The following is a 24,223-nucleotide window of genomic DNA, read 5'->3' as shown; positions in this document are numbered from 1 at the left end:
AGATGGAGTAAAATGCTGGCCCCACAGATATTTATCACTCAATGAACTCACTGAGGTCAGAATTTTACCCTGAAACTCTATTTGTTTAAAAATAATTCATATTTCTGATATTTTTACATACACGCACATAGCACGGACTTCCCGTGCTGTGCCCATATATATACATATATATGTATGTATATATATATATATATATACACATAAAATCTTTTATAGCAGTACTTGTACTAATGCTTTATAAAATCTTTTACTGATTTACAACACTAAAGAGTTTCTAATTTCTATGTATCATTCTGTTCAGAGGTCACTCCATATTTTAGTCTCTTCTCTCTGGTGCAAACCACTGATGCCCCGTTCTAGCAGAATGACATGAAAGCATATGTGTTGTCTGATAAAGAGCAGCCCTATTCCACAAAAGACACATGTGTTTGTGATGCGGCAGCACTGCATTGTTTTGCAGCATGGACCTATAAAAGCACCACTTTTGTCAGTTAAAATGCCATGGTATGGAGATTAGTTGATTCATATGATATGTGTGCTTTGGTGAAAAGAACAAAAAAGATGCACAAAACTAGAAATCAGTGACAGAATTGCAGACACAACCTTCCTGAGTGCCCAAGAGAAAGTAAATAGCCCCTCAAGCCCCATGGCTCATTGGCGTGACCTCTGAGGATGCACAGCACTGAGCCCCACTAAAGGACTGAGCTATAACACGGACACACTCCCCAACAAGTTACGAAGGCAAACAGGTCTCCTGCCCTCAGGCTTTCCTCCCAGCAGAAATTATCTGTCAAGTCTGTAAACCATTCCCCTAGCCCAGTTTGGCAACTGCCTTTTCAATAAGAACTTTTTATTTCTTGTTTCATATCATGGCATGTGCTCGCGTTTCCCTAATTGTTGTATTTGAGAACATAATTTTTTTTCCTGGTTTTACCCAAATACTTTCCTAGTGTTGAAGAGGATGTGACATCATGTTTTTTTCAGATTCCTATAATGAAATATCTGCTGCTCACATTTCAGAAGAGGACTATGCATCATCCGTATAAAACAACCAAACCAATCATTATTTACAGCAGCGCTGGTGTGTTAAATAAACTTTGTGGTAGAAAATGTTTTAAATTCCTTTTGAAGATTTTCCCATTTTAAATTCCTTTTGAAGGCTTTCCCCAAGCTTTGTTAAGCAGGTCACTTTTTCACCAGTTTGGACAGTAAATATGGATGTGATAAAACTTTCAGAAACATTTTGAAAAATGTGCATTTAAGTTTGCAGTTACTGTATGTATCTGTGTATGTGTTTAACCTGGTACAGAGAGCTGTTTCAGCTTTGGTGCTTATGGATGATTAAAATTATATCATTATATCTCTTTCTTTGATCACAATTTAGCGTAACACATTATCTTGATTCTCAGTAACTTCCAACTTTGATGTTATATTTAATAAAATATAATGCAGTGCTGAGGAATCCCACGGGTATCTTTAATTTCTTTTCTTTTTTATTAATATATATTACACTTTAAATGGGATTAAATTGTCTGATTAGTGAAGCAGGCTTTTGCTGCAGCAGTTAAACTCTGAATTCCTCAGGGCGAGCTATAGACATTGTTAAAGTATCTTTCCAAGATGCTGATAAACCCATGAGAGTTAAGCAAGACATTTTCCTTGTGCTGAGGCTGGTTTCATTCTCCTACCCCAACCTTTGCTTTGTTCATTCACCCTCCTCCACAGAAACCTTTGGTTTTGCCCATTGAAATGTTGTAAGGCTGCATGGTACAGTAGGTGACAGAACTGATGCAGACTTTTGAAGACAAAATCTCCCTGCCACCCCAAAACCAAGAGCTGGGTAGAGAGGCTGTGTCACCACTGAACATCATTCAAGAGATGCAGCAAGGCCAGCATCAGCCACTGTGCCCACCAGGCACAAATGTTCCTTGATGCTCATAGGCTGTATGCTGTCTTGAAGTGGGCCAGTACCACTGCTTATGGCCACCCAAGCAGTGTCAGGAAACTGGACAGAGCTCAAGAAATGGGGCACTTAGCCCAGAAGAGCCAAGTTGATCATGTATAAGGCCTTGGCCCAATCCCTGTGCCCAAACAGCCCTTGACAAGTGCCTGGTCAGGCTCATGAAGTACACGGTGCGCTGAGCTGAAGTTCAAACTCAGGCATGGCACAAGGGCTATCCTATCAAAAACACTTCCAGAAAATGCTTAATAGCAACTGAAAAGCAAAGAACAGGCTGAGACAGGCATGGACTCGGGGAAGGCTTTCTGGCCTTCTGCAATTTTTTCAGCATGCAGTCCTGTCCACAGCAGCTCATCGTATGTTCATTTTAATTGCCTCCAGCAGGGTAATGAGGGCAAGTGGAGCTTAATAAACACTGGCTGAGGATGACTATGCAACTCTCTAAGAGAGGAGGTCCTTCTCAGCCTGTCAAGCAGTAATAGTAGCCTGGAGAACCTGGGGCCACATCATTATGCTCTTTATTACATTTCATTAAGACTATATATTACAGAAGTAACATTGTAGAGTTGGACAGTGCCAAGCCAAACAGCTCTTGCCATACTGTGAGCATAGGAAAATTCTTCATCACTTCAGCTTTTATTGGCTAACACAATTGTCTTTAAAATGGTCAATCAATACAGTATGCAAAAAGAAAAATTAAAATGTACAATAGGCTGACTATCAAATAAAAATCCAGATTCAAAAGAATTAAACAGAAAAGGCCTTTTAACTTTGTATAATTCTCCATATAATACTCAATGAAAAGTTGACATAACAATCCATATAACAATAAAAACTTATATGCAAACCTATCTGATTATTTTATAAATAATTCAACCAATTAGAGTCATGATAGCATTTCAACCTAAAGAATGGTGAAGTCCCTCTGCACAGGGCATGAGGCAGAGCTTTATAATGCACCTGAATTTTTTGGTCCTTCAGCATCCAGACCCAGCTTGGACATTGTTTATGTACCTAAGCAGTTTACATGGGTGAATAGCATAGCTGCCTTTTCAGAGAGCTACTCGTGTAAAGCTAATTCCTTCACAATAGGATCAGCAGAAATACTCACAGTGTATAACGTGGTGGTTTTGCATTTCAGGATTAATGCAGAAAAAGAAGGAATAGACTAGACTAAACTAGAATAGAATAGAATGTTTCCATATTTCTAGGACCTGAAGAAGGGGACATGGGGCAGGAGTGGAGGTTGTTTCTTTATGTCTACACAGTAGAAAAATATCTCTTCAAATTTACACAGATAAAAATGTTTTGTTCATAGGTGATCCTTCCCCTCCTGGTCCCTGAAATAGAAGATTACTTAGTTAACAGGAAGAAGCATTTCACAATATTACTGGCAACTGAAAAAAGTAAGAATTTAAAAGCTCTAGAAAAAATATATGTATGATGAAGGATCCTTTTGCATAGATATAAGTGAACCTGAGTGCAACACAGCAAGGCACTGCTAGCATAGACCCAGGAGGCACAACAGGAAAACAAAGCATAGCCAAGTAGTCCAATAAAAGAGAGAAAATGGGAAGAGCCCTCACAAATCATCACTAATGTCTTGGCTGTCCTTGGTGATAAAAGTTTTATCACGTTTAATTACCTTCCGCTTTGCTTTGCAAATGATATGAAAGTATCTTACTTCAAAGTGAACTGTAAATTGCATAATCAGCTGTTTGGTTTGAGGTAAAAAGCAGGCAGGTGAGGCAGACCAGGATCCTTGTGTGGACATATGCAAGACCTAAGCCCAAGGCACTGAAAACCTGAGTCAACAGCAAGGATTCCCCAAACTAGGATACTACTAATGAATGTGCCAGTCAGCAGCAGGGACTTCTGACTTTCCTGGCAGTGTGTAGGTGCCATCTCAACTGCTAAAATCAGGGTACAAAATCTGGTCATATGCTTTCTTCTTCTCTTCTAGTGCATTTCCCTCAAACCCTTCAGCTTCCTATATCCCCCCAGCCCAGAACCTGCCCCCTGCCTCCTACAGGAGATATCCTAGCAAGGATGAAAGAGTTTGCAGTGATTACTTTGCTGTTGGGAATACACATACCACAGTTCAAAAATCCTTGGTATTAAACATGAAAGACCTGAGCCTAGCAAGGAGCAGGAAGAGTGACATTTAAGGCAAGAAATGTCAGACATTTAGAAGAAATCGCTATCCAATACAGAAAAACAACCCCATAAACAACAAAAGACAGAATCTGCCTCACTGGAAAATAACCATGAGAGAAGAGTTCTTGCAAATGCATCTCTGATTTGAGAGATAAAATTAGAAAATTTAAAGTCAACTGTTGTGAAACCATCTTTGCATAGTCCAATAATTTAGCAAATTTAGATAAGTGTTTGAGTTGATGTCCTGACTTTTCTGAGGACAACGACCGTATTGGTACTACCTTTAATGGGGCCAGGATATCGACCCTGAACTTTGTGCTGTTGATCCAAAGCAATCAACATCAAGTTGTGTCAGTGCTCATACGAGCACAGAAATGAAGTCACTACAGCACTCAATTTGCTAAAGAACTTTCCCATTACCAGGCAAACAGTATCCCTTTGCTGAAGACCAATACCTGCTTGTTTGAGGAAAAGATCTATGAAAATACTGCCATCACAATTTATGTGAAAAATACCTCTAGAAAAAGTGGCAATTCAAATGATAAATTGTAATCCATGGAACTCAGGAACAGAGCTAGCATGAAGGAAGCAAAAATGCTTTTCCTCTTAAGAAAACTTTGACTTTTTCCGGGAAAATTGATAAAAGAATGTTCTGGTTCCAAACCATAATATTTTGTTTCCAAAAGGGGTCAATAGAGCCTTGAGTTTAGGAATGTCTGCTTCTTTTGCACTAGAAGGTAGTTCGAAATCGTGTCTTTTTTCATAAATTATGTTTCCATTATGTCCCACTTCTTTCTAAAGAAACATAAGAATAATCCCATTTGCTTCAGTTACCTAGCTTCAGTAAACCTTCCTCCACCTTGACTGATGGACAATCATAAAATCATAGAATGGTTTGTGTTGTAAAAGGCCTTAAAGTTCACCTAATTCCAACCCACTACCTTCCACTAGACCAGGTTGCTCAGAGCCCCATCCAACATGACCTTGAACATTTCCAGGGATGCAGCATCCCCAGCTTCTCTGGACTTCCTGTTTCAGTGTCTTACCACCCCCACAGCAAAGAACTTCCTCCTAATATCTAATCCAAAATTGCTTTCTTTCAGTTTGAGACTATTCCCCCTTCTCCTGTCACTAAATGTCCCTAGTAAATAGTATGTCTCTAGCCTTCTTGTAGGCTCCCTTCAGGGACTGGAAAGCTGCAAATAGGTCACCCCAAGGCTTTCTCTTCTCCAGGCTGAACAATCCTTATTCCCTCAGCCTTTCCTCATAGCAGAGGTGCTCCAGCCCTCCAGTCATATTGGCGGCCTCCTCTGGACTCGCTCCAGAGTCCTTCCTGTGCTGGGGACTCCAGAGCTGGATGTAGTTCTCCAGGCGGGATCTCACCAGAGTGGAATAGAGGGACAGAATCCCCTCCCTCAACCTGCTGGCAACAGTCCTTTGGATGCAGCCCAGGATACAACTGGCTTTCTGGGCTGCAAATGCACATGCTCAGGTCATGTCCAGCCTCTCACCCACCAGCAGCACCAAGTCCTTCTTGACAGGGATGCTCCTGATCTGTTCATCCTCTTGTATTGATAATGGGGGCTGCCCCAATCCAGGTGCAGCACCTTGCACTTGGTCTTGTTAAACTTCACGAGATCTCCATGGGCCCACTTCTTGAGCTTGTCCAGGTCCCTCTGGATGACATCCCATCCTTCAAGTGTGGCAACCACACCACTCAGTTTGGTGTCATCTGCAAACTTGCTGCAAGTGCATTTGATCTCTTTGTCTATGTCATTAATTAAGCTATTAAATAACACTGGTCCAAATATGGACCCCTGAGGGACATCACTTTTCAGTGATTTCCATCAGGACTCTGAGCCATTGCTCACTACCCTCTGCATGTGACCATCCAATCAATTCTTTATCCAACAATATTTGACAACTCCTTGTAAAAAAAGTTTATCTTACTAACATTTCTATACTGATAAAATAAACTTTAAGCATATAAAAGAATTTATATTTTTTGTATATATATATATATAAAAGTACATACACACAGAGACCTATATGGATTTGCAGTAATTAAATCTAAAGAAATTCCACCATGTAAAAATGAATTAATGCACAAGGTATAAATATATATCACTTAAATAAGTATCTTTCTGTTAGAAAAGAAAGAGTTGTTCTTTGTGTGTGTGTCCCAGTAACAGTTATATGTTAAAGTTTTTCTCTTCAATAAAATGTGTTTTCATGAATATTGTTAGAAATCAAATTAAAGACTCAACTGGCCTGCATTTTTAGTGTATTTATAAGTCCTCTATTCCTAAATTGCTCTTTTTATCCAGACAAGTCAAATGCTGCTGGTAATCTGTTTTTCTGTTGCATATTCTTCTTTCTTTAAAATCACAAATCATCCTGCTCCATCCAGAACATGAGGGCAAAGATGCACACTACTTACAATCCTCTGTAAGACCCAACACTAAAATACCCATAACTTACAAGTGGTATAGTATTTCAGGCTTAAAAAATAGATGTAGGTAAAGCTATCTTCAGCACAAGGTAAAAACCACCCCCGGGAAAAAAACTACCCACAGTGCAAACAGGAATACATGCTGCAATATTTATGAGTATCATGGTGTTGGGAATTCCCTCTGCAAGCCTTTGATTTTCATCATACATTGATTTTTATCATAAGCTGTTCTAAAATTAGAGGAGGCCACGATCTGACAAGTATCCTTTGTGTTTTAGTTGTAGCAGATGGATACTATGAGGTACTTCCTCAGCTTGAAACTGTTCCAAAACCTGAGGCACTAATCTGACATATTAAACTGAATTTATATAAAGTCTTGTGTCTTTACATCACACAACATCGTTTATGGCATGCTGGGCTGTGACAGTTTAAGTTATGAAAATGTTGTATCACTCAGCAGATCAGATCTGACTTTATAGCAGGTCTCATGAATTTCTTCATCCGGAAAGAATAAATTTTGTGTAGGAGCATTCTGCACAGCACCCCTGCAGAGCAGTAGATTAAAACTGGATTTTAGCATTTACCTCTTGCTCAACTATAAATCAGGAATTAGAATTGATAATGGCAGTTATCCATCAAAAGCAATGCAACTGCAGATGAGCAGGAGTAGTTTTATGGATAAAATGAGTTACTTTTTATTATTATCATTAAAGGAAACCTCTTCTATTTGGAATGTTTCTAGGCTCTAAACAGGGATGATTAGATCCATGCTGGTCATCAACATGGATAAGGAAGATGCATTTGAAGTAACACCTCTCCAGATTTCAGAACATTATTCTGAAGCTCTAGCAGTGGTCTTGAGCTCAGCAGTTCACATTGCAGACTCCTGTTGACAGAAGACCTGGAAGGAACATCTACCACAGCCGGCAGGATTCTGCTCCTCGGTTCATCGTCGTATTCCTCGGGCAATTGAAAGCTTTACGGAACTCTTCAAAGTTGCTCATGGCTCCAATAACTCTGCAAAGAGAAAAGGGGTGAACATGCAGCTTGCCTTCTGTTAAACACTACAGGTCTGCAAGTATTTCAGTGTGTTCACTTCAGGTGGAATTTTCAGGCTTTCACATAATTTTTCCAGAAATGAAACCAAAAAGTTCAGGAGAAGCACTGCCAGTTAAAGCTAATAGGAAGACAATCTTATTTTGTTTGGTGCTTTGAGAAACATCTTGCTTTTCTAGAAACTCAGTGAAAAACAAATGCGCTTTGTAATACTGTGTCCTCTAGAACAATTTTCTAATCTAACCCTTGGCAGCAAGGGTGGGAGAGCAAGGGTGGCAGCAGTAGCCTTGCACAGTGAAATCCTTCTTCCAGCACCTGCCAGATGCTGCAGTCCAACAGGCATGTGCATGTGCATGTGCATGTGAGCACACTGGGGTTGTGCTGGCAGTGGTTTCATTTGGATCATGTCAGCCAGCTTCCCATAACAATGCACTCTGCCCACCATGGACACCCACACACATTGGGACTTCACAGCTGGAGGGGGCAGTTAGACCCTCTTATTGGGCAGCTCAGCCTCACACCCGTCAGACTCAGCTCCTCAGCTATTTTGGAAATGCAATTTCTGAGCCTCCTGACCTGACCAGATTCCCATGCTCTCTTGCTTCCACCACAGGTGGTGTGGTACTGAAAGCACAGCACATCTCTGCCTCACACAAGATAGACAATGTGTCTGCATCACAGGCTTGCACCTGCAGGCATAGGGGAAGAGCTTCCTCTTTGTACGCAATCATGGCTCCTGCTTTCATGTCTTCATTATTCAATGCTCTCAGAAATTATTATTTTACCATTGCTAGATTAAGATTGTGTTGTTGGCTGCTTTTTCCTATGCCTTTAAACATCCTGGAACTTACTAGTCTGAAAATTGCAATGTATTAAAGAGTTTCCTGAGTTAAGAGTGGAAAAGTATCTACTGAGCTATTAATTGTATGCCTTTCTATTGTCTTTGTTATGCACTGAGAAGGCATTTTTCTATATTGCAGACAATCAGCTTCTCAGCATAGCACAGCATGGTAGAAAACATTCTTATTACATTGATTAGACTTTCTGTGAATAAGAAAATTTGCAGTCATCTGGCACAAAAATGTATAAAAGTCAGTTTTGTAGGGAGATTTACAAAATGAGGTTAGGCTTCAAGCAAGATATACAGTTTTACTGTAAAAATATTGCAGATACATATTCAGGGACTGGAACAGCAAGAGCTGGTCATGCAGAACTCTGTTGAAGTTGGTGGGAATTCTGCCTGCCATATCAGGGATTTCAAAGTGAAATTGGCCTCCAGAAATAGCTAAGACACATGTTAATACTGAAAATCTGTCAATTAAAAAAAAATAAAACCAGAATCTATCTAGTGAAATATCTTTATGTGTGCATGCATGCCACTTTTCTACCCATGGTTTGATATTGCCACACATTAACTGTGAAATCAGAGTGGGCTGTTTGGATTTCATCCCACTGAATTACAGTAGAGGCACCTTTCCCTGAAGAGGTTACCCTGAGCTCCCTTGGTAATCAATAGAAAGATGTACTTGCAGAGTCTAAGTAATTTAAATTTATTACCTGATGAAAGATTATATATATGTATATATATACATATATATATATATAGAGAGAGAGAGAGCACTGTATTGGAGACACTTCCACTATGAATCAGCTTGTGGAGTTAACATCCTTCCTCCAAATAAAGAGGTAATGTAGCGCTTGACTGAGGGCAAACATACAATTCTTAGTTAAGTAAATATGACTGACATGAATCCCAACAGAAACAACTTGTTCTTGGTCACACAAACTCTGTGAAGAAGCTGAGAAATAAACTCTGGCTTCTTAACTCCTATGTAATCTTTAAAATTTCCCCCTTCCAACCTCTCCTTGGAGTTCATGAGTGTCTGTGGTTAGGGGAGCCTGTGGGAGGCCTTTTGGGGAAAGGCACAGTTACTCTGGACTATCACAGCTCCTTCAAGCAAAGTGTCACTTGAAGGCCAATGGAAGAGTATAGTCTCAAACCAAATTTATAGGGCATGTTTTGCTTTGCATTATCAATATAATTCAAGGTAGTCACTTAGAAGCTTTTAATGAACTCAGGCAGATTAAGTCAAGGACGCTCCTAATATTTGCTGTTTTCTAAACTAGAATTGCTTAGGGAAAGAAAGTGATAGATGAGGCATTTTACATACTCAGGCCATGATTACAGAACATCACAGGGATCAGGCTGCATTCTGGTTCAAATGCTTTTGAAGGTAGATGCAAGCTCCTCAATTTTACAGAAGAGCATTTGTAACAGTGAAAGATAAGCTAATAAAACCAGTTCAATTTCAATCTAAACCAACAGCACAGTCCAATTTTGTGCTTGCTCTTACCCCCCTCTTAAAATGCTAAATTTCAGCACTTCTGTTCTGCAGTGATTGATTCTGTATGTATACTGAGGAAATACATTATTTGCACTACCTGAACTGTGGAGGGCTGTGAGCTCCAGTATATATTTGCTCCCTCGCAGATTCTGGTCTAAAGGAGTTGCATCTTACCTAATAAAATATAAAAAAAAGAAACAGGCACATTATCTGAGATGACTTTGTAAGTAAAGCAGAATGTAATGTCACTGTTCTTAAGATGCCTATTACCGACAGAATGCATTAAAGGGAAAGACACCATAAATTCCTGCTTTGTCTCACCTTTGCTAACCTGCAGTTTTCTGTTGGTATATTCTCTTGTTTTTCAAATCCTCTAATGGATCCACCCACTGTTTTTCTCTACCCACTCTATCCCATCATCTAATCACAGCCACTTTACTAATTCTTTTTTTGAAGTTCTCTATAATGGTAGCTTGCTTTTCAGCTTATGCTGCAGCATCTCACACCTTAATAATTATCAAGTATACTTCTTGGTCTCAAAGCCATGTCATTTTTATAAAAGGTACATATAATGATGCTTATCATCTCTAGACTTGAAGATATATTACCTGACATATTTATTCCATGCTGAAATGTCAGTTTCTTTTGAGATTACATATTCTCCACATTTCCATCAGTGTTCCCTAATTCACTAATTCTGATAAGATACTTAACCCAATTGTAACTAACTACAAAACAGGGTAGATAGAATATTTGCACAGCTGAATAATCCCTCTTATGCTGTATCCATTGCATGAAAAAAATCTCATTTAAGCTGCCCCTGCCTTACCCAACTCCCTGCATTGAATGTTCCTATCGACAAAATCCTTTAAGCTAGATAGCCCATAGGATTTCAGTGGACTTCAGTGCAATTTTGTCTGGCTGGACAGCCCTGACAGTTTGAATAAGTCTATTCAGTTTCTGGAGCTCTGTGGAAACAGGCTGAGCTCAAGGGTACCTTGCATACCCTGCTCTCACTATGCATGTGCCTCCCCTATGAGGGTCCACTGGACACGTAATTGCTGCAGTGGTCCTGTAATACTCCTATAGCTTCGAAAATTTCTTGGAGAAAAATTCACACAGTATGAAACTTAATTCAGCATAAACTACCAAAGTGGAATCCTTTCTCTGCTCAGTGTTCGTCAAACTGAAATTGCCACAGGCCCATAGGCTGCTACACTAACTCTCAGCAGAGAAATTATTTTCATCCAGGACTGGTTGCATTGGGTGCTGTTTCTTCAGTTTGGGATGATTTCATTCCTTCAAATGGTGCACAAAGTTTTATAGTCTAACTTTTACTTCTTGTATAGGGAGTTTGTCCCAACTTGTTTAACCAGATAAATAATTTCTGATCCTCTCCTGCTCTACATTTTTTCTAAAAAATTCACACTCCTTATCAAAGTTTTGTTACAACATATTTAGTGTACAGATGGGAAAAATAAACTAAGACTCTCTTCACTGCTGCTTAGTTTCATTGAACAACATTAACAGTAACAAATAGTGGTGGTACATTTTCAACAGGAATCTGTGGTGGAAGCAGTTAGAAACTGCTGTGTATTGCAAGCACCAGAAATCTGGGAAGTTGAAAACTGGGAAAACTGAAGGAGGCTAAGGACTCAATACTCACAAGAAGACCCTTAGTGGACGGAAGTAGCAAGAATAAAGAAAGCTGCTGTAACAGCACTGTGCAAACACAAAAATAATTTCAGCAGTTCTGGCACAATGGATAGATGAGGACAAAGAGAAAAAGAGAAAAGAAGTAATAGTCCCGTGAAAAGTCTCTGCTTATATTCTGAAAAGTCTGGGTTTGGATCCTGTGGATTGTTGAAACAAAGCAGGCTCATCTCTGCACTGCACATTGTGCAGGTTAATAAATGGGGACTTGAAAAACATTTGTGCTACTCACGTGGGCATAACTCAGAAAGAAAAGCTGGTTGTGTGTGAACTCAAGGCCTGGCAGTAAAGGCTCTTCTTCTCCTCCCCTCTTTTCTGTAATCCATTTCCTGTATGCCTGATAAGAAAGAGATACTAAGTGCCTTTCAGCAACATGAAGATAACCACAGCTTTTTTTCGTAGTACTATGTTTCAGATATTTTTCGACTGCTTACCCTGAAAGCTTCTCTCAAACCTCCATTATCTGCAATGTTTTCTGCCAAAGTCCTCTTCCCTTTCACCTGACAGAATGAAAGAACATCAGTCATTTGACCCATTTCTGAACTTCCTTCTTGATCAACTTCAAGAATGGGAAAAAGTAAAACAAGGAGAGAATGACCTCAGCCAATTTCAACAATCATAACTTTGGTTAAGAAAATGGGGTTTCAATGGGAAAACTGTCAGTAAAAATTTTTCTGTGATAAGTTATCCTGGCTCTGGTCCTAGATCTATGTAGCACAAAATATAGTAGATAAAATGCACTCAAGAATCCAGTCCCTGATCTTTGATCTGAGCATCAGTAATTTTCCCCCCGAGGACTGTTTTTATCTGGTTACATGTGAGATCCAGTAGTCCCTTTTTTAAACTTTTATCTAAAAGGTTATATTTATTTCTCTACATAACTCTTCATATAATACTAGGACACTAAAATAACTTTTAAGTCATAACATAATTAAAAATAACTGTCAGAGACAGAATTAATATTGATAGTATATTCAGTGCTCTAAAAATATCTGCAAAGAAGATTCCTTTTGCTTCTCTCTAGTATTGATTCCAAGAGCAAGAGTAACAGCAACAAGGATATATTTCAAGAAGCAGCACTACATAAACTTTGTGAGAAATCCAGCCTCCTGGCACTACCAAGTGCAATACCACTATGAACAAATCCTAATTTCTGCTAGATCAGCATTACCTCTGCTCACCCAACCTACTAAGGTCTTAGTGTTACCAACTGTAATTGTAATTAAGCAGTTTTGCTCTCTAGTATGCCTTGAATAAGCAAGATAATTGAGCAGAGTTTTGAGCAGAGCTATGAAGGTCAATGATGGCCTGCAGCAATAGGCTTTCCCATGCCACAGGGATCAGTATAGTGGGCTCACCTTAGTTCCAGGATGCTAAAAGGGGGGCAAACAGAGCAGAAAAGGTAAAAAGATCCAGGACATAGCTATGTACCTGTGCCCCACCACTCAGTGCAGATGAGCACCCAGATTGGCCTCAAAACAAGTGGCTTGATGCCTTGGGTACAATGTTACACCCAAGAGTGCAATAAAGGAGAAATGGGAGCATTAGAGGAAAGGCCAACCCCTTCCTGTCCGCTCTCCCCTCCCCTCAGGGGGCTGGAGATGGAGGTGAAACAGAAGCTTTTAGGAGAAAAGGTGCTGGGACACCAGGGAACTTTCAAACACACCAGCTGCCTTCTTTTTTGGCCTTTCCTTGCAGTGGGCTTGTGAAGGAGACTGATTTAGAGTGTAAGATGAGAGTAACCTCACAGTGGCACTTGGGCCACAGGTCATTTTAATAAGTGGAAGAAGTCTTTCTGCTGACCTCAGGCATCTCTGGATCAAGTATTTGAGACTAGTCTGTGCAGTTTGTGACAGGGCTCAGGGACCACGATAAGCCCTTTATTTGATGAGATGACTTCGTGTGATTATTGCACTCTGAAGCTATTTCTATATCCACTTTTTCTTTCATTACACTTCTCTTCTGCAGACATTTTTATTGTAAATCAGAAGAGAAGGAAGAAGAGTAAATAGGTTTCTTGATCCATGAAAAATATTCGTACAGAGGTAAAAAACCTCCAGACTATTGATGTAAGTGACAGGCAAAAATAATAAAAAAAAGATCTTTGCTTGCATAGCTCTTCATACAAAAGCTATAAAATATGGCAGAAAATATGAAGATTTTTCTATCATCTAAAAAGTGCTTTTGGTTTTCCCGTGGAAATGGGATGACAAGGCTGTGGGTAACAGGATCTCTCTGGTAAGCCCATTCATGAACTTCAAAGGCAGTAGCTACACTGGAGAAGAAATTCAGACCTACCTCACCTCAAGAGACAGTGCAGGAGAAGAAGGGGATGGCTAAGCCAGTGGCAGAGGCATGGAAAGGGCTCAGCCACATCCCTGGGGAAGGTTTTAATGACCTTCTTTAAGTGGCACTTTTGTATTGACAGTTTTTGTCCTACATATATTCAGGAATGAGCCTGAGAATTTTTATTTGTAAATTAGTTTATAGGAAATACTTCAAGTCTGAGTTGCTGGACTTCAGACTGGACCACAACATGGCTTCGTTGCCTCTGAGACTAACACAAGCAGCCTGGGAAAAGTGTTAAAATTATTGCTGAGCATTCCATGTGACCTCTCTATTCTTAAAAGGCAAAGATGAAACAGTATTTCTAAAATGTAAATAGAGGTGATAGAATTGAGTGGGGATTTCAGTATGTATTTTTTCCTGAAACTTAAGATTAAAATCATGTCCCAGCCAACATTACTGGAATTTCAGCTATTCATTTCTGAAAGTCTGGGATTTATCCTATTTATCTTCATTTGTACATAATGTGTACATTTTCAGGGAAGCCCATAGCTCTGATAAAGAATCAAACAGAAACCATTCACTTGCACTTTCTTTCTCAATCCTTTTCTATGAGCTACTGCTATCATACTCCTTTGATTAGACATACAAATGGGGTCTTGTGTGCATGCATGGAAGAAATTGCCAGAGTTCAATCTGAAATAAAGTAGGGTTTATGCATCCATTTTATAACCACAATAAATAACAGGCAGAAGTGTTAAAGAAATCTATAAAACATGCTATTATATTCTTTCTAAAAAGAGTGACTGCTCAGTTTTCATTACGGACCTCATTTTCAGAAGACATTTAACATGCTCACGATAATTAGACCAGCCCTGCTGAGTGGCTTCATCCTCTTCCTCTGAATCCAAAACGTGATGGGGAGAAGTAGTTTAACCCTGTCACCTGGATGTGGGTAGTGGTATTTGACTGGACTAATCAAACCTGACAGACAATTTTTAACACAATTATTCACTTCAAAAAATCATTTGTTGTGAGAAATGAAGTTGAGAGCCTAATATCCCAATACACTGGGATTTATAAAAAGAGAACTTAAAAAAAAAAAAAGGCACAACAACCAAAACTACTAATGTACGACTGTTTTCAGTCACTGATGGTTTACATACATATAAGCCAGCTCGCTTCCAGTAGTAATTGTTGTATTGATCAATCATGCACTTTGTTTTCTCTTTAAATTTTTCTTCAGAGTTAGTTGTCCACCAAGGGTCTAAGTTTCCATTTTTGTCATATTTCCGACCTCAAAAAGGAAAGAAAGAAAACAAATGTTTTTGCAGGAGAAAACTTTTCCAGTTTAGGAATCTATCACCTGCACAGAAATGAGAGGTGAATGTCTTCATGCAAATGTGTGTACAAAATGGATAGGATCAGTGAGCAAAATCTTGACCCCACTCAAGTAGAGCAGTGAAAAGCTGGCATTCTATTTATTGTCATCATTTCCATTTGCAGAAAAAGATAGCAATGACTAATGAGTTCTATAGTACATTTTATAATTACATAGTGTAAGAGGCATTTGAGCTTTCTCCTAAGTCTAATTGTGAGTATTTTTCATCCTCAGCCCATATGTCCTTGATTCTGTAAATGTGATGATAACTAATTTATTATTAATTAATTCTACACTTGATCAGAAAACCAACCCATTTCATGGAAACTTCTAAAGTTTCCATTTTTTATTTTGGAGCAAAACCAGGACACTTGAACCCTATTCATGGAAACAAGGAGAATACATACATCCCGTTCCCCAGGCCGATGGTTATAGTACTGGCTCATGGAAGTTGCAGCGTCAGATCCCTGCTCCCATCATTTGCAGAAGAGTATCTAATCTCCATCATGACTCCAGCCAGTCAGACACAAGACATGTTTGGACTTCTTTGAAAGCAGGTTTAGCTGCCCATGTGGATGAAGAGAGGTAAGGAGCAACGATAGACATGATACCAAGTACTGAAGATGCTTTCTTTCATCTTTTTATTTCTTTTCTTTTTCCCTGTGTGCTCTCTTGTTCGAGATGACAAATTCCCTAGAGATGTATTTATTTCTATATTTGGAAAGTAAGCACCTGGCAAAAAGCCGGGGTCTGCTCCAGGAATCAAATCTTAGGTTCTTTTCTGATTGGCAGGAGACAAGATGGAGATTAGATACTTACCTACTCAGGAGGTGGGAGTTTATGAAGAAAAATGTCTTCATTCTGGAGTGTTTGCTGACACAAAATGTTGTAGAGCAGTGCCAACAGGATACCAGGATACAAGGCTTTATTTTTGTTTTGGGGGAAGTTGTTTGTTTGTTTGTGTTTGGGGCGTTGTTTTTGTTTATTTGTTTGTTTTCTTTAGTTAAAGGTGTTCGATGTAGCAAAACATAAGCCAACTCAAAATTTCTTGCGGGAGGAGGTTCATGTTTCTCTCCCTGTGCCCCACCCCTCCCCACCCTCTTTCTCTCAGGAGCCTAATTTTTAAAAGCACTTTACTGAGACAGCCAAAGCTAGATAGTGGCAATGCCCCACTCCATCCAGTTTGTCAGGACAATTGGATTGACATTTTCAGACCATTCTTCTTTTTTCCCCCCTCTCTCCTCTTTTTTTTTTCTTTAATTTTAATATTTTGCAACACCTTTTTTGTACCACTCTTGTTCCAGTATTGTATTTTAAAAGTTTCATATTGTCTTCTGAAAAATGTCAAAATTGAAATGAAAAGTATTCTTGGAAGTAATTTTTATGAATCGGAAGTTATCCTTTTGCCCTTCCCACTTCCCCCCATCAGGACTTTCTGAATTTGTTGCTGATTTAGTTTCCATTCAAGACAAACAGAAAGAATCAAACCTGTTGCATTTCTTACCAAACAAAATCCAGTTCAGACAAGCAAGATTCTATGTAAATAAATCTAATAAATATAACTTTATAATTTTTTCACACAACTCAGCACTGTTAAAAAAACCCCAAATAATAAAAAAACTAAAGCACCTAGAAGTCAGCTTTCTAATCTGTCAGCTCTGTAAAAAATAAGTTATCAACATACAGTTAAACACTCACCATTGCTATCAAATCCATGGGTAAACTCGTGGCCAACAATTACTCCTATGGCACCATAACTTAATGACCTGTAACATAAAGAAAACGTTTTCTCAGAAAGTGTCCACACTCATGAACATCAAAGGACAAAAACCTCAGGAAAGATCATTATTTATTTAAAAGGTGTACGAAAGGAAAATCACACCTGCACAATTTTTACTTAAAGTTGTTGAAAGTCTTCATGTTAAACTCTTTCTTGTTTAAAAGCAACATTTAATCTAAAACTCTGAAAGCATTGTGATGTTTCACTCTTCTAACCAAATCCCTTGTTAGCATCATATGAGCTCCAAAATATCTCCTTCAGCTGACTGCATTGTGCATATTCTAATTGAGAATAGGATAAAGTTATAGGTGTAACTATTCTGTCAGCACAACCATGAAAAAGAAGAGATCAAAAGCGGCAGTGGGTTTCCATCCTGTTGGCTCCAATCATTCTTCCCTGGCATGCAACAAAGCCTATACTTTGTAGAGCACTAAACAGATCTCCACTCAGTTTTAAAAATAAAGGTCATACGATTTCCTTGCACCTGTCCTGGAACAGGGCATGATACATAGCCAGATTTAATGTACTGGAGAAACAGAATAGAAAGAAATATTTTGTATTCCTGATTGGCAATTAATTATATTTTCCTTGTTATATCCAAGTAAAAATGCATCTGAGAGAAATAGGGATGAAAGGGGGAAAAGTTCAAGCTTTTTAACACCAAATGCAGTGGATATCATGTGTGTAGGTGATGTACTAAATGCATCTTTCATTTGTTAAGTTGGTTTTTATGATTTTAATTATTTCAGTTATTGACATGCTATACTTCAAAGTGGCTTATAGTATTTCTAACGCATTGTATTGAAATAGGAGAAAGGCAGAGGGTTTTGAATAACGTGTTATTACTGGACCTAATGATCCATAGTACACCAGTTGCTCATCTCAGACATGCCCAAAAAGTATTATATCATTTAATTCCCTCTGCTCCCATGACAATCCTTCACTTTATTTTTTTTTCTTTCATGAAAGGTACTTTCAAGCATGTGATAAAATCTTCCTACTGTTTTTTCCCCCAAGTGCTATTACAAACCTTCTCTAAAAAATGCTGGTTAAAATTATGTGTTTCAGCAATGGAAATATCATCCTTTTGTGCAACAAATTTGTTATTTTGTGTAGCACACAGTGATAATTACCCATAATAAATGCACTATGTAGACTTGTTTTCCACATCTGAAGTGAAGTGGTTATCGGGATCTTTTGCAGCTGGAGAAGTATAAATATAATGGCACAAAACCCATAATGAGATCAAGAACCAAGCCCTATTACTAAATACATCTTGTTTTTCCTCTAAAGTTCTCGGTCACTATGAGTGCCAGGGACAAAGAACAGGCTGGTGTTCTGGCACTCCTATATCTTTCCATTCCTCCAAAAGATGGGGTGAAGTTTGGGGTGAATTTTGGCCTTTGCTTCTGGGAACCCCCTTCAGCATTTTGTCCATCTCAACAACACTTTTTGTCAGCAATTTTCCCAGCACTGTTCATGCTTTTTGCTTCTGGGCACAGTTGGAGAGAGATGGAGGGAATTATGTGCAGCCCAGCAGACACTGTATTAAAGGGGAACTTTCTGGGACTGAGGAGGCTCAGAGAACTGTAAGGAAGCTACCAGGTCAGGTAGTTTGAACTCTCTATTGCAATGTATCTGGCAGTGAAGGCTCATAACTATGAATGATGGCATTTGAATGATATGTTATTTCATGTACTGAGATGTAAAAGTGATAATTAAGCTTCCCTTTATGCAAATAGATGTAACTGGGTTTTGGTGGTTATGCTGGAACTGGACACTAAAATGCCACTAAATGTTAAATATTTTCTAAGTCAGTTTTCTAGCAAGTGCTGATGACTTTTTGATGTTTTTTCTGTTCCACTGCCATGTACTCTTTCCTCTAAACACACAGAAAACATCCAGAATATTTCAAGGACAAAAGCAATCTGTTGTCTGATATAAACCAGCTACATTTGTTTACTAAATTTCATTTTGATATGTACTCAAGCAAAACCAATTTAAGCTAAGGTAACCTTTAAAGATGAGAAATGAGCAAAGTATAATACTTCGAAAGAACCACAATTTTATCACTATGGCAGAAGGTCAGAGTACAGAGAAATCTCTTCAGAAAGCAAAGCTGGAAACAGGCCTGCAATAACCATAACAGAAAAAGGGTTCACCTTAACAAGAAAGGACTTTCTTCTATCCCCAATTACCACTTAGAAAGTCAGCTGGCTCATAAGAATTCTCTTTGAATGCAAATTATTTTGTTCCTAAATTGAATGTGTCTTTCTACATATATTGCTAAATTTTCTGTTTACAAGGAGACAATCCAGATTGCAAGACGACAAACCCAAACTATTCAAAAAGTTTGATTTTTTTTTAACAAAGGTTTATTAAGGATATGTTTCACCAGTAACTGCCTTTATATAACTCCAAAATAACTTTCAGAAACCGCCAATAGAAACTTTTCATGGTCTTATCCTGCCCTAAAATAGAAAGTTATTGAACTGCACAAAAGCAGTGATTTTTCAAAATTAAATGTGTGTGACCTATAATTACTCTTCCTCAGCTACAGTAGCACATGGGCCACCTCAGGCAATCACTTATGCACATGGAGATATTCTTATGCACCTCAACAGGCACAAATGAAGGCTCAGTGTCAATTTTAGATATTAGCAGAAAGTGAACAATAAACTGATAATAATTGGCTTCTCAGAGTATTCACTTCTGTTCAGGAAGTGTTAGTTACCTGATTTACAATTCTTTTTAATACCTGCCATGTGCACACTGCTGCATCTTCATGCTACAGCATTGAAACACTTCCCCTTGGTGCACTTAATTAGCAATTCCTGTGAGAAATCAGTCATCAGTTTAAGACAACTGACTGCAACACATATGGCTCCCAAGGGTAAGAAAAGTTATCACACAAAGTAGCACTTCTCAAAGTCAGTTCTTTCAATGGTAAAAGCAGGACACAGCAGGTGAGAACATACAACCCAAGTGCCAAGCTAGCCCTACAACAAGAGTAGCCTTCTTCTCCATGCCCTCTTCTTTGTCCATGTGTATCTGCAATACTTTTCCCTGTTATTCCTCATTCTCACGTGTATGAGGGTCCCTGGTGCAGAACTTACCTAGGATACTCTGTTCCCCAAAAGAAAGGTTTTTGTAGTTCTCCTGCTGGGAACCCTGCAATAGTAAGAAAAAAAAATATATATATGTATAGTGAGGTCAATTCAGTACAGCTGAATAACTGTCACAGTGCCCAACAAATGACCTGATTTGTTCAGTTTCAGGAGGTGAATCTTTGAGAGGCAGCAGAGATCCTCCTTCCTCCAGGACCACAATGGCAATAAGATTCTGCACTGAAAGAACTTTATTTTAATTCATAGCTACACACATTGGCTGTGTGTGTTGCCGTGGGATTTAAGTGCTGAAAAAACCTCCAGAGCAGTTAATTAGGGGTGAGATAAGAAAGGTTTTATTTTGCCAAGGCTAAAGGTGTTACAAGACGCGCGCGCACCTGTGCCAGAGAGGTTACATTTTATAATACCCTCCATCCAATCCCAAATGTGTCCACCATGTGGCCTTTACTCTGCTCCGCCCCTGGTCCACCCCCTGAAAATGGATCTGGGGTGCACTTCGGGACCCCCTGTTCATCCCATCTTCATCTCCCTCAGTACACAAAGGGTACATAGTTACCCAGTTTTTGACCGTGTTCTGCGGTTTAGGCCCTGATATGCTGTTCTGCCAACAATCTAGGCCTTGCCTTGACAAAAGACTAAACATTTCTACTGGTTTCAGGAGTAGGATTGATATAGGGAGCATAGAATGGGGTAAGAGGGTTAAGGAATGTGTAAACAAGGGTGCTATGGGGAAAGGGACAAGGGACAAAGGAGGGAGGGTTGCTGCTTTTAAAATCTACTTATAAAACTTATAAGGCTTACCAATATTAGAAAAATAAAAAACCATTAGGGGCTTAAGGCATCAGTGAGTAAGTCATGTGTTCCTGTGAAAAAAACACCTAGTGTTTCTTGTGAAGAATACTCAGATGTGGTAACAAATCAACAAAAAATATATAGATAAAATGCAACAAGAATTCAAAACATACTTTCAAATAAAAAAAAAATTAAAAACAAACAAACAAATAGAACAGTATGCTGAGTGTAATTCATGTCAAATGATGTGGCGAGTGACACGTACTCCAGGCCTGCCCATCTGCTTTTTTCTGTTGCTCCTCTGTGGCTTCCATGATTACCTATTTGCAATCAGCTTACAAAAAGCATGTGTTTCAGACTTATCTTCTGAATGTTATTTGCATTTTTTTCTTTTACTTCTCCAGATGCTACTTCGTTGTTTCAAGCACATTATCATTTGGTTTTCTATCACCTTTGAACACAAGTTACCAATGTCAAGTACGAAGTTTTCCTGGTCTGACTCTCCTTGCCTTCCAGTGCACAGAGAAGAGTATTTACTCTGCATGTTTTTAAACATCTCACAGCAATGGTACATCCATTCGACCTGATGAAAATTGCTTGTTAGTGCACTAAGTTAAGAGCTGGTGTTAAGAGCTGGAAAGCTAATCTGAACTGGTTCCTTCCAAATGCTGAACCTCAGAAAAGTTTTTGGAATTATTAGGTTCTGCTAACTCTGAATGATTCAAATGGTCATTTCCCCACAACAGCAGATGAGAGGAATCATGGCCAAAATGAACAAATGAGCCCACACTGAAAATGATATGAACCAAGGTAGCACAATCACTCCACAAATCATGTTTAATGATCACACAATCCTGTGTGCCTGTCACCACACCAAGAGGCTATCAAGATCTTTTAAGGAGCTGCAATTATTTTGTCCAGGTATAGAACTGAATATTGAATTTGCGCTTGTCTGCAGTAGAGGTAACATACATTATTTACAGAAGGTGTAAACCTTCACTCAGGCTCATCCAGCTACGAAATATGATCAGCTGCGAGTTAAGCCACGAGACAAAGTTTTCACTGAATAAGTCATGTGAATGAATGCTAAGAAGCTCCAACGCTGAATCCACATAATGGATTGATAATTATTTTACTCAGAGTCAGGATCCATTTTAGGTAAGACATCACTGAGCAAAATACTGGTTAAAGGAGTGGCTCCTGCTTCTAGGTATCTATGTGAAACACCTCTGCGGTTTGATTGCACTACAGGAAGCTTAGGAATTATTTTCAGGCCAAAGCAGAATGAGAAGCCAGTATAATTTAATACACATCCCAGAAAAGTTCAGGAAACTGGAATATATTACTCCTGAGAGGTTTTTGGGTTTTTTTTAAGAAAAATAATGATCTAGTTTTGAAACTAATTCTTTGGCAGCTGTTATAGCAAAGGGGTTTTGTTCTCCAGAGGTTAGTAGCACTAAATGAGGGACAGTCTTGTCCACTATCACAAAACTAGAAAGAACAAATTTGGAATTGGTAACACATGGCATCCCTTTTTATGCAATGTCTCCCTCAGGCAAGCATCAACTGCATCATCCTTGGAGGGAGCAAGGATAACAATGTCCTAGACCCAGAAAGTCCTTGAAATTTTAATAGGAGATAGATCACCTGACAGTTTCTTATTTTGTGCTGGTTTGAATTCCTCAATTTAAGCAACTCCCTTGTGAAGTCTGTTTCTTTTTTGCTTGGCATATTGCACTAAAAGCATTAATGACAAAATTCAGAGTGCTCATACTAGGCTGCATTTGCAATAAATACTAATGGGATTATTTATATGCCACTGGAGTTCAAGCAAGCTAAGAACTGATCTGAAGGAGTAAGATAGACAGACTTCAGACGATTTCACATCTTAAGGAATGGGTACAGGCACTGGGAATGTACTTTGAGCTAACATTTCACCATAAATTTAGTCTGTAGTGCACCTTTCTCCCTCTACACAGCCCCAGAAGAGAGACAGAGGCTGAAAGTCTCTCTCTTTGCGCACTATATTGCTAGTGCAGGCTCAGAGCCTACACTAATGGCTATTACTGACCAACAGTGTTGTTTTATTACAGACCCCACACAAATCTATCTGTTACAATTAGGACCTGGACTTGGAGAATCTGCCTTGACAGATTCTTGCCTCTTACAACCTACCTACTTTTGGAGCAATGTCATTGGACATCATTCTGAGAGAGACACTGGTGTCACGTGGCACAAGAGCACTGGTCTGTAGACAGCTGAGTTCCGTCTGTCATAGAACAGCACTGGTGCCCTACATCCATGCATCTTACCAGTGGCAAGGTGGCACAGCCAGGCTAGATGGACTTTGTGCCACTGATCGCAACACTTTAGAGCCCAGGTGTTCTGATCACAGCCCTTTAAGCCCATCAGTTCAAGCAGTTTTCAGTCCACCTGACTATCCACTTGAGTAGCTCACTGTTCAGCAGCTTGAATTCGAGAATGTTAGGGGAGACAATGCTGATATTCCTGCTAAAGAATGAATCACATTCACATCTCTCTCCACATCCACTGAGCTAGTAATCTCATTGTAGAAAGCTGGTCAAGAAAATTGCATCTAGGATTTACTTTATCATGTACACAGAGATTGATGTGAGGCTTACTAGCTTGTAATTCCCTAGATCTTCCTTCTTGAAGATAGGAGTGACATTTGCTTTCTTCCAGTTCTCAGGAACCTTTCCTAATCACCACAACCTTTCAAAGATTACCAAGAGTGGCATCACAACAACATCAGTCAGCTCATAGGTGCACCCTATCAGAGCCCATGGGCTTGTGTATGCCCACTCTGTTTAAATATTCCCTAATCTACTCCTCCTCCACTGAGGGTAAATCTCCTTTGTTACCAGGTTCTCTGCCCTCATTCAGCACTGAGACTACATTTTCCGTAGACTTTCTGCTGCTACAGCTACACTTCTGGAAATGTTTCTTGTTGCCCTTCACATCCCTTGCCAGATTAATCTCCAGGGAGGTTTAGCTTTCCAAAGCCCTGTGTCTGGACCCTTGGACAGTGACTCTGTTGAACTTTCCTCTTACTCATCTTACTGCTCTGGAATGCAGGGGCACTTCAAGCAGTGGAGTACATTCTGGCTTACTGCAAATATTTCACTCTGAAATTATGCTGATCTTGTAGCTCT

General features: G+C 39.2%; 2 protein-coding genes across 2 annotated transcripts in view; one reads left to right on the top strand and one right to left on the bottom strand.

Annotated features, from left to right (window-relative positions):
• The window catches only part of LOC135410240 (uncharacterized), a 370,146-nt gene that overhangs the window by 313,485 nt on the left and 32,438 nt on the right, over nucleotides 1–24,223 (top strand). The window lies entirely within an intron of this gene.
• PHEX (phosphate regulating endopeptidase X-linked) overlaps nucleotides 2,461–24,223 on the bottom strand; it is a 101,772-nt gene continuing 80,009 nt past the window's right edge. Inside the window, exons 16-22 of the mRNA XM_064646773.1 lie at nucleotides 20,247–20,301; nucleotides 17,049–17,116; nucleotides 15,136–15,266; nucleotides 12,118–12,183; nucleotides 11,916–12,020; nucleotides 10,068–10,144; nucleotides 2,461–7,586 (exon numbers count right to left, since the gene is read on the bottom strand). Coding sequence (XP_064502843.1) covers nucleotides 7,484–7,586; nucleotides 10,068–10,144; nucleotides 11,916–12,020; nucleotides 12,118–12,183; nucleotides 15,136–15,266; nucleotides 17,049–17,116; nucleotides 20,247–20,301 — 605 coding nt within the window. The 3' untranslated portion in view covers nucleotides 2,461–7,483. The remainder of the gene's footprint in view (nucleotides 7,587–10,067; nucleotides 10,145–11,915; nucleotides 12,021–12,117; nucleotides 12,184–15,135; nucleotides 15,267–17,048; nucleotides 17,117–20,246; nucleotides 20,302–24,223) is intronic.

Source organism: Pseudopipra pipra, chromosome 2 (genome assembly GCF_036250125.1).
Source record: "Pseudopipra pipra isolate bDixPip1 chromosome 2, bDixPip1.hap1, whole genome shotgun sequence".
In the NCBI taxonomy this organism is placed as follows: domain Eukaryota; kingdom Metazoa; phylum Chordata; class Aves; order Passeriformes; family Pipridae; genus Pseudopipra; species Pseudopipra pipra.
Note: the sequence above shows the minus strand (reverse complement) of the source record. Positions and strands in the feature narration are given on the sequence as shown.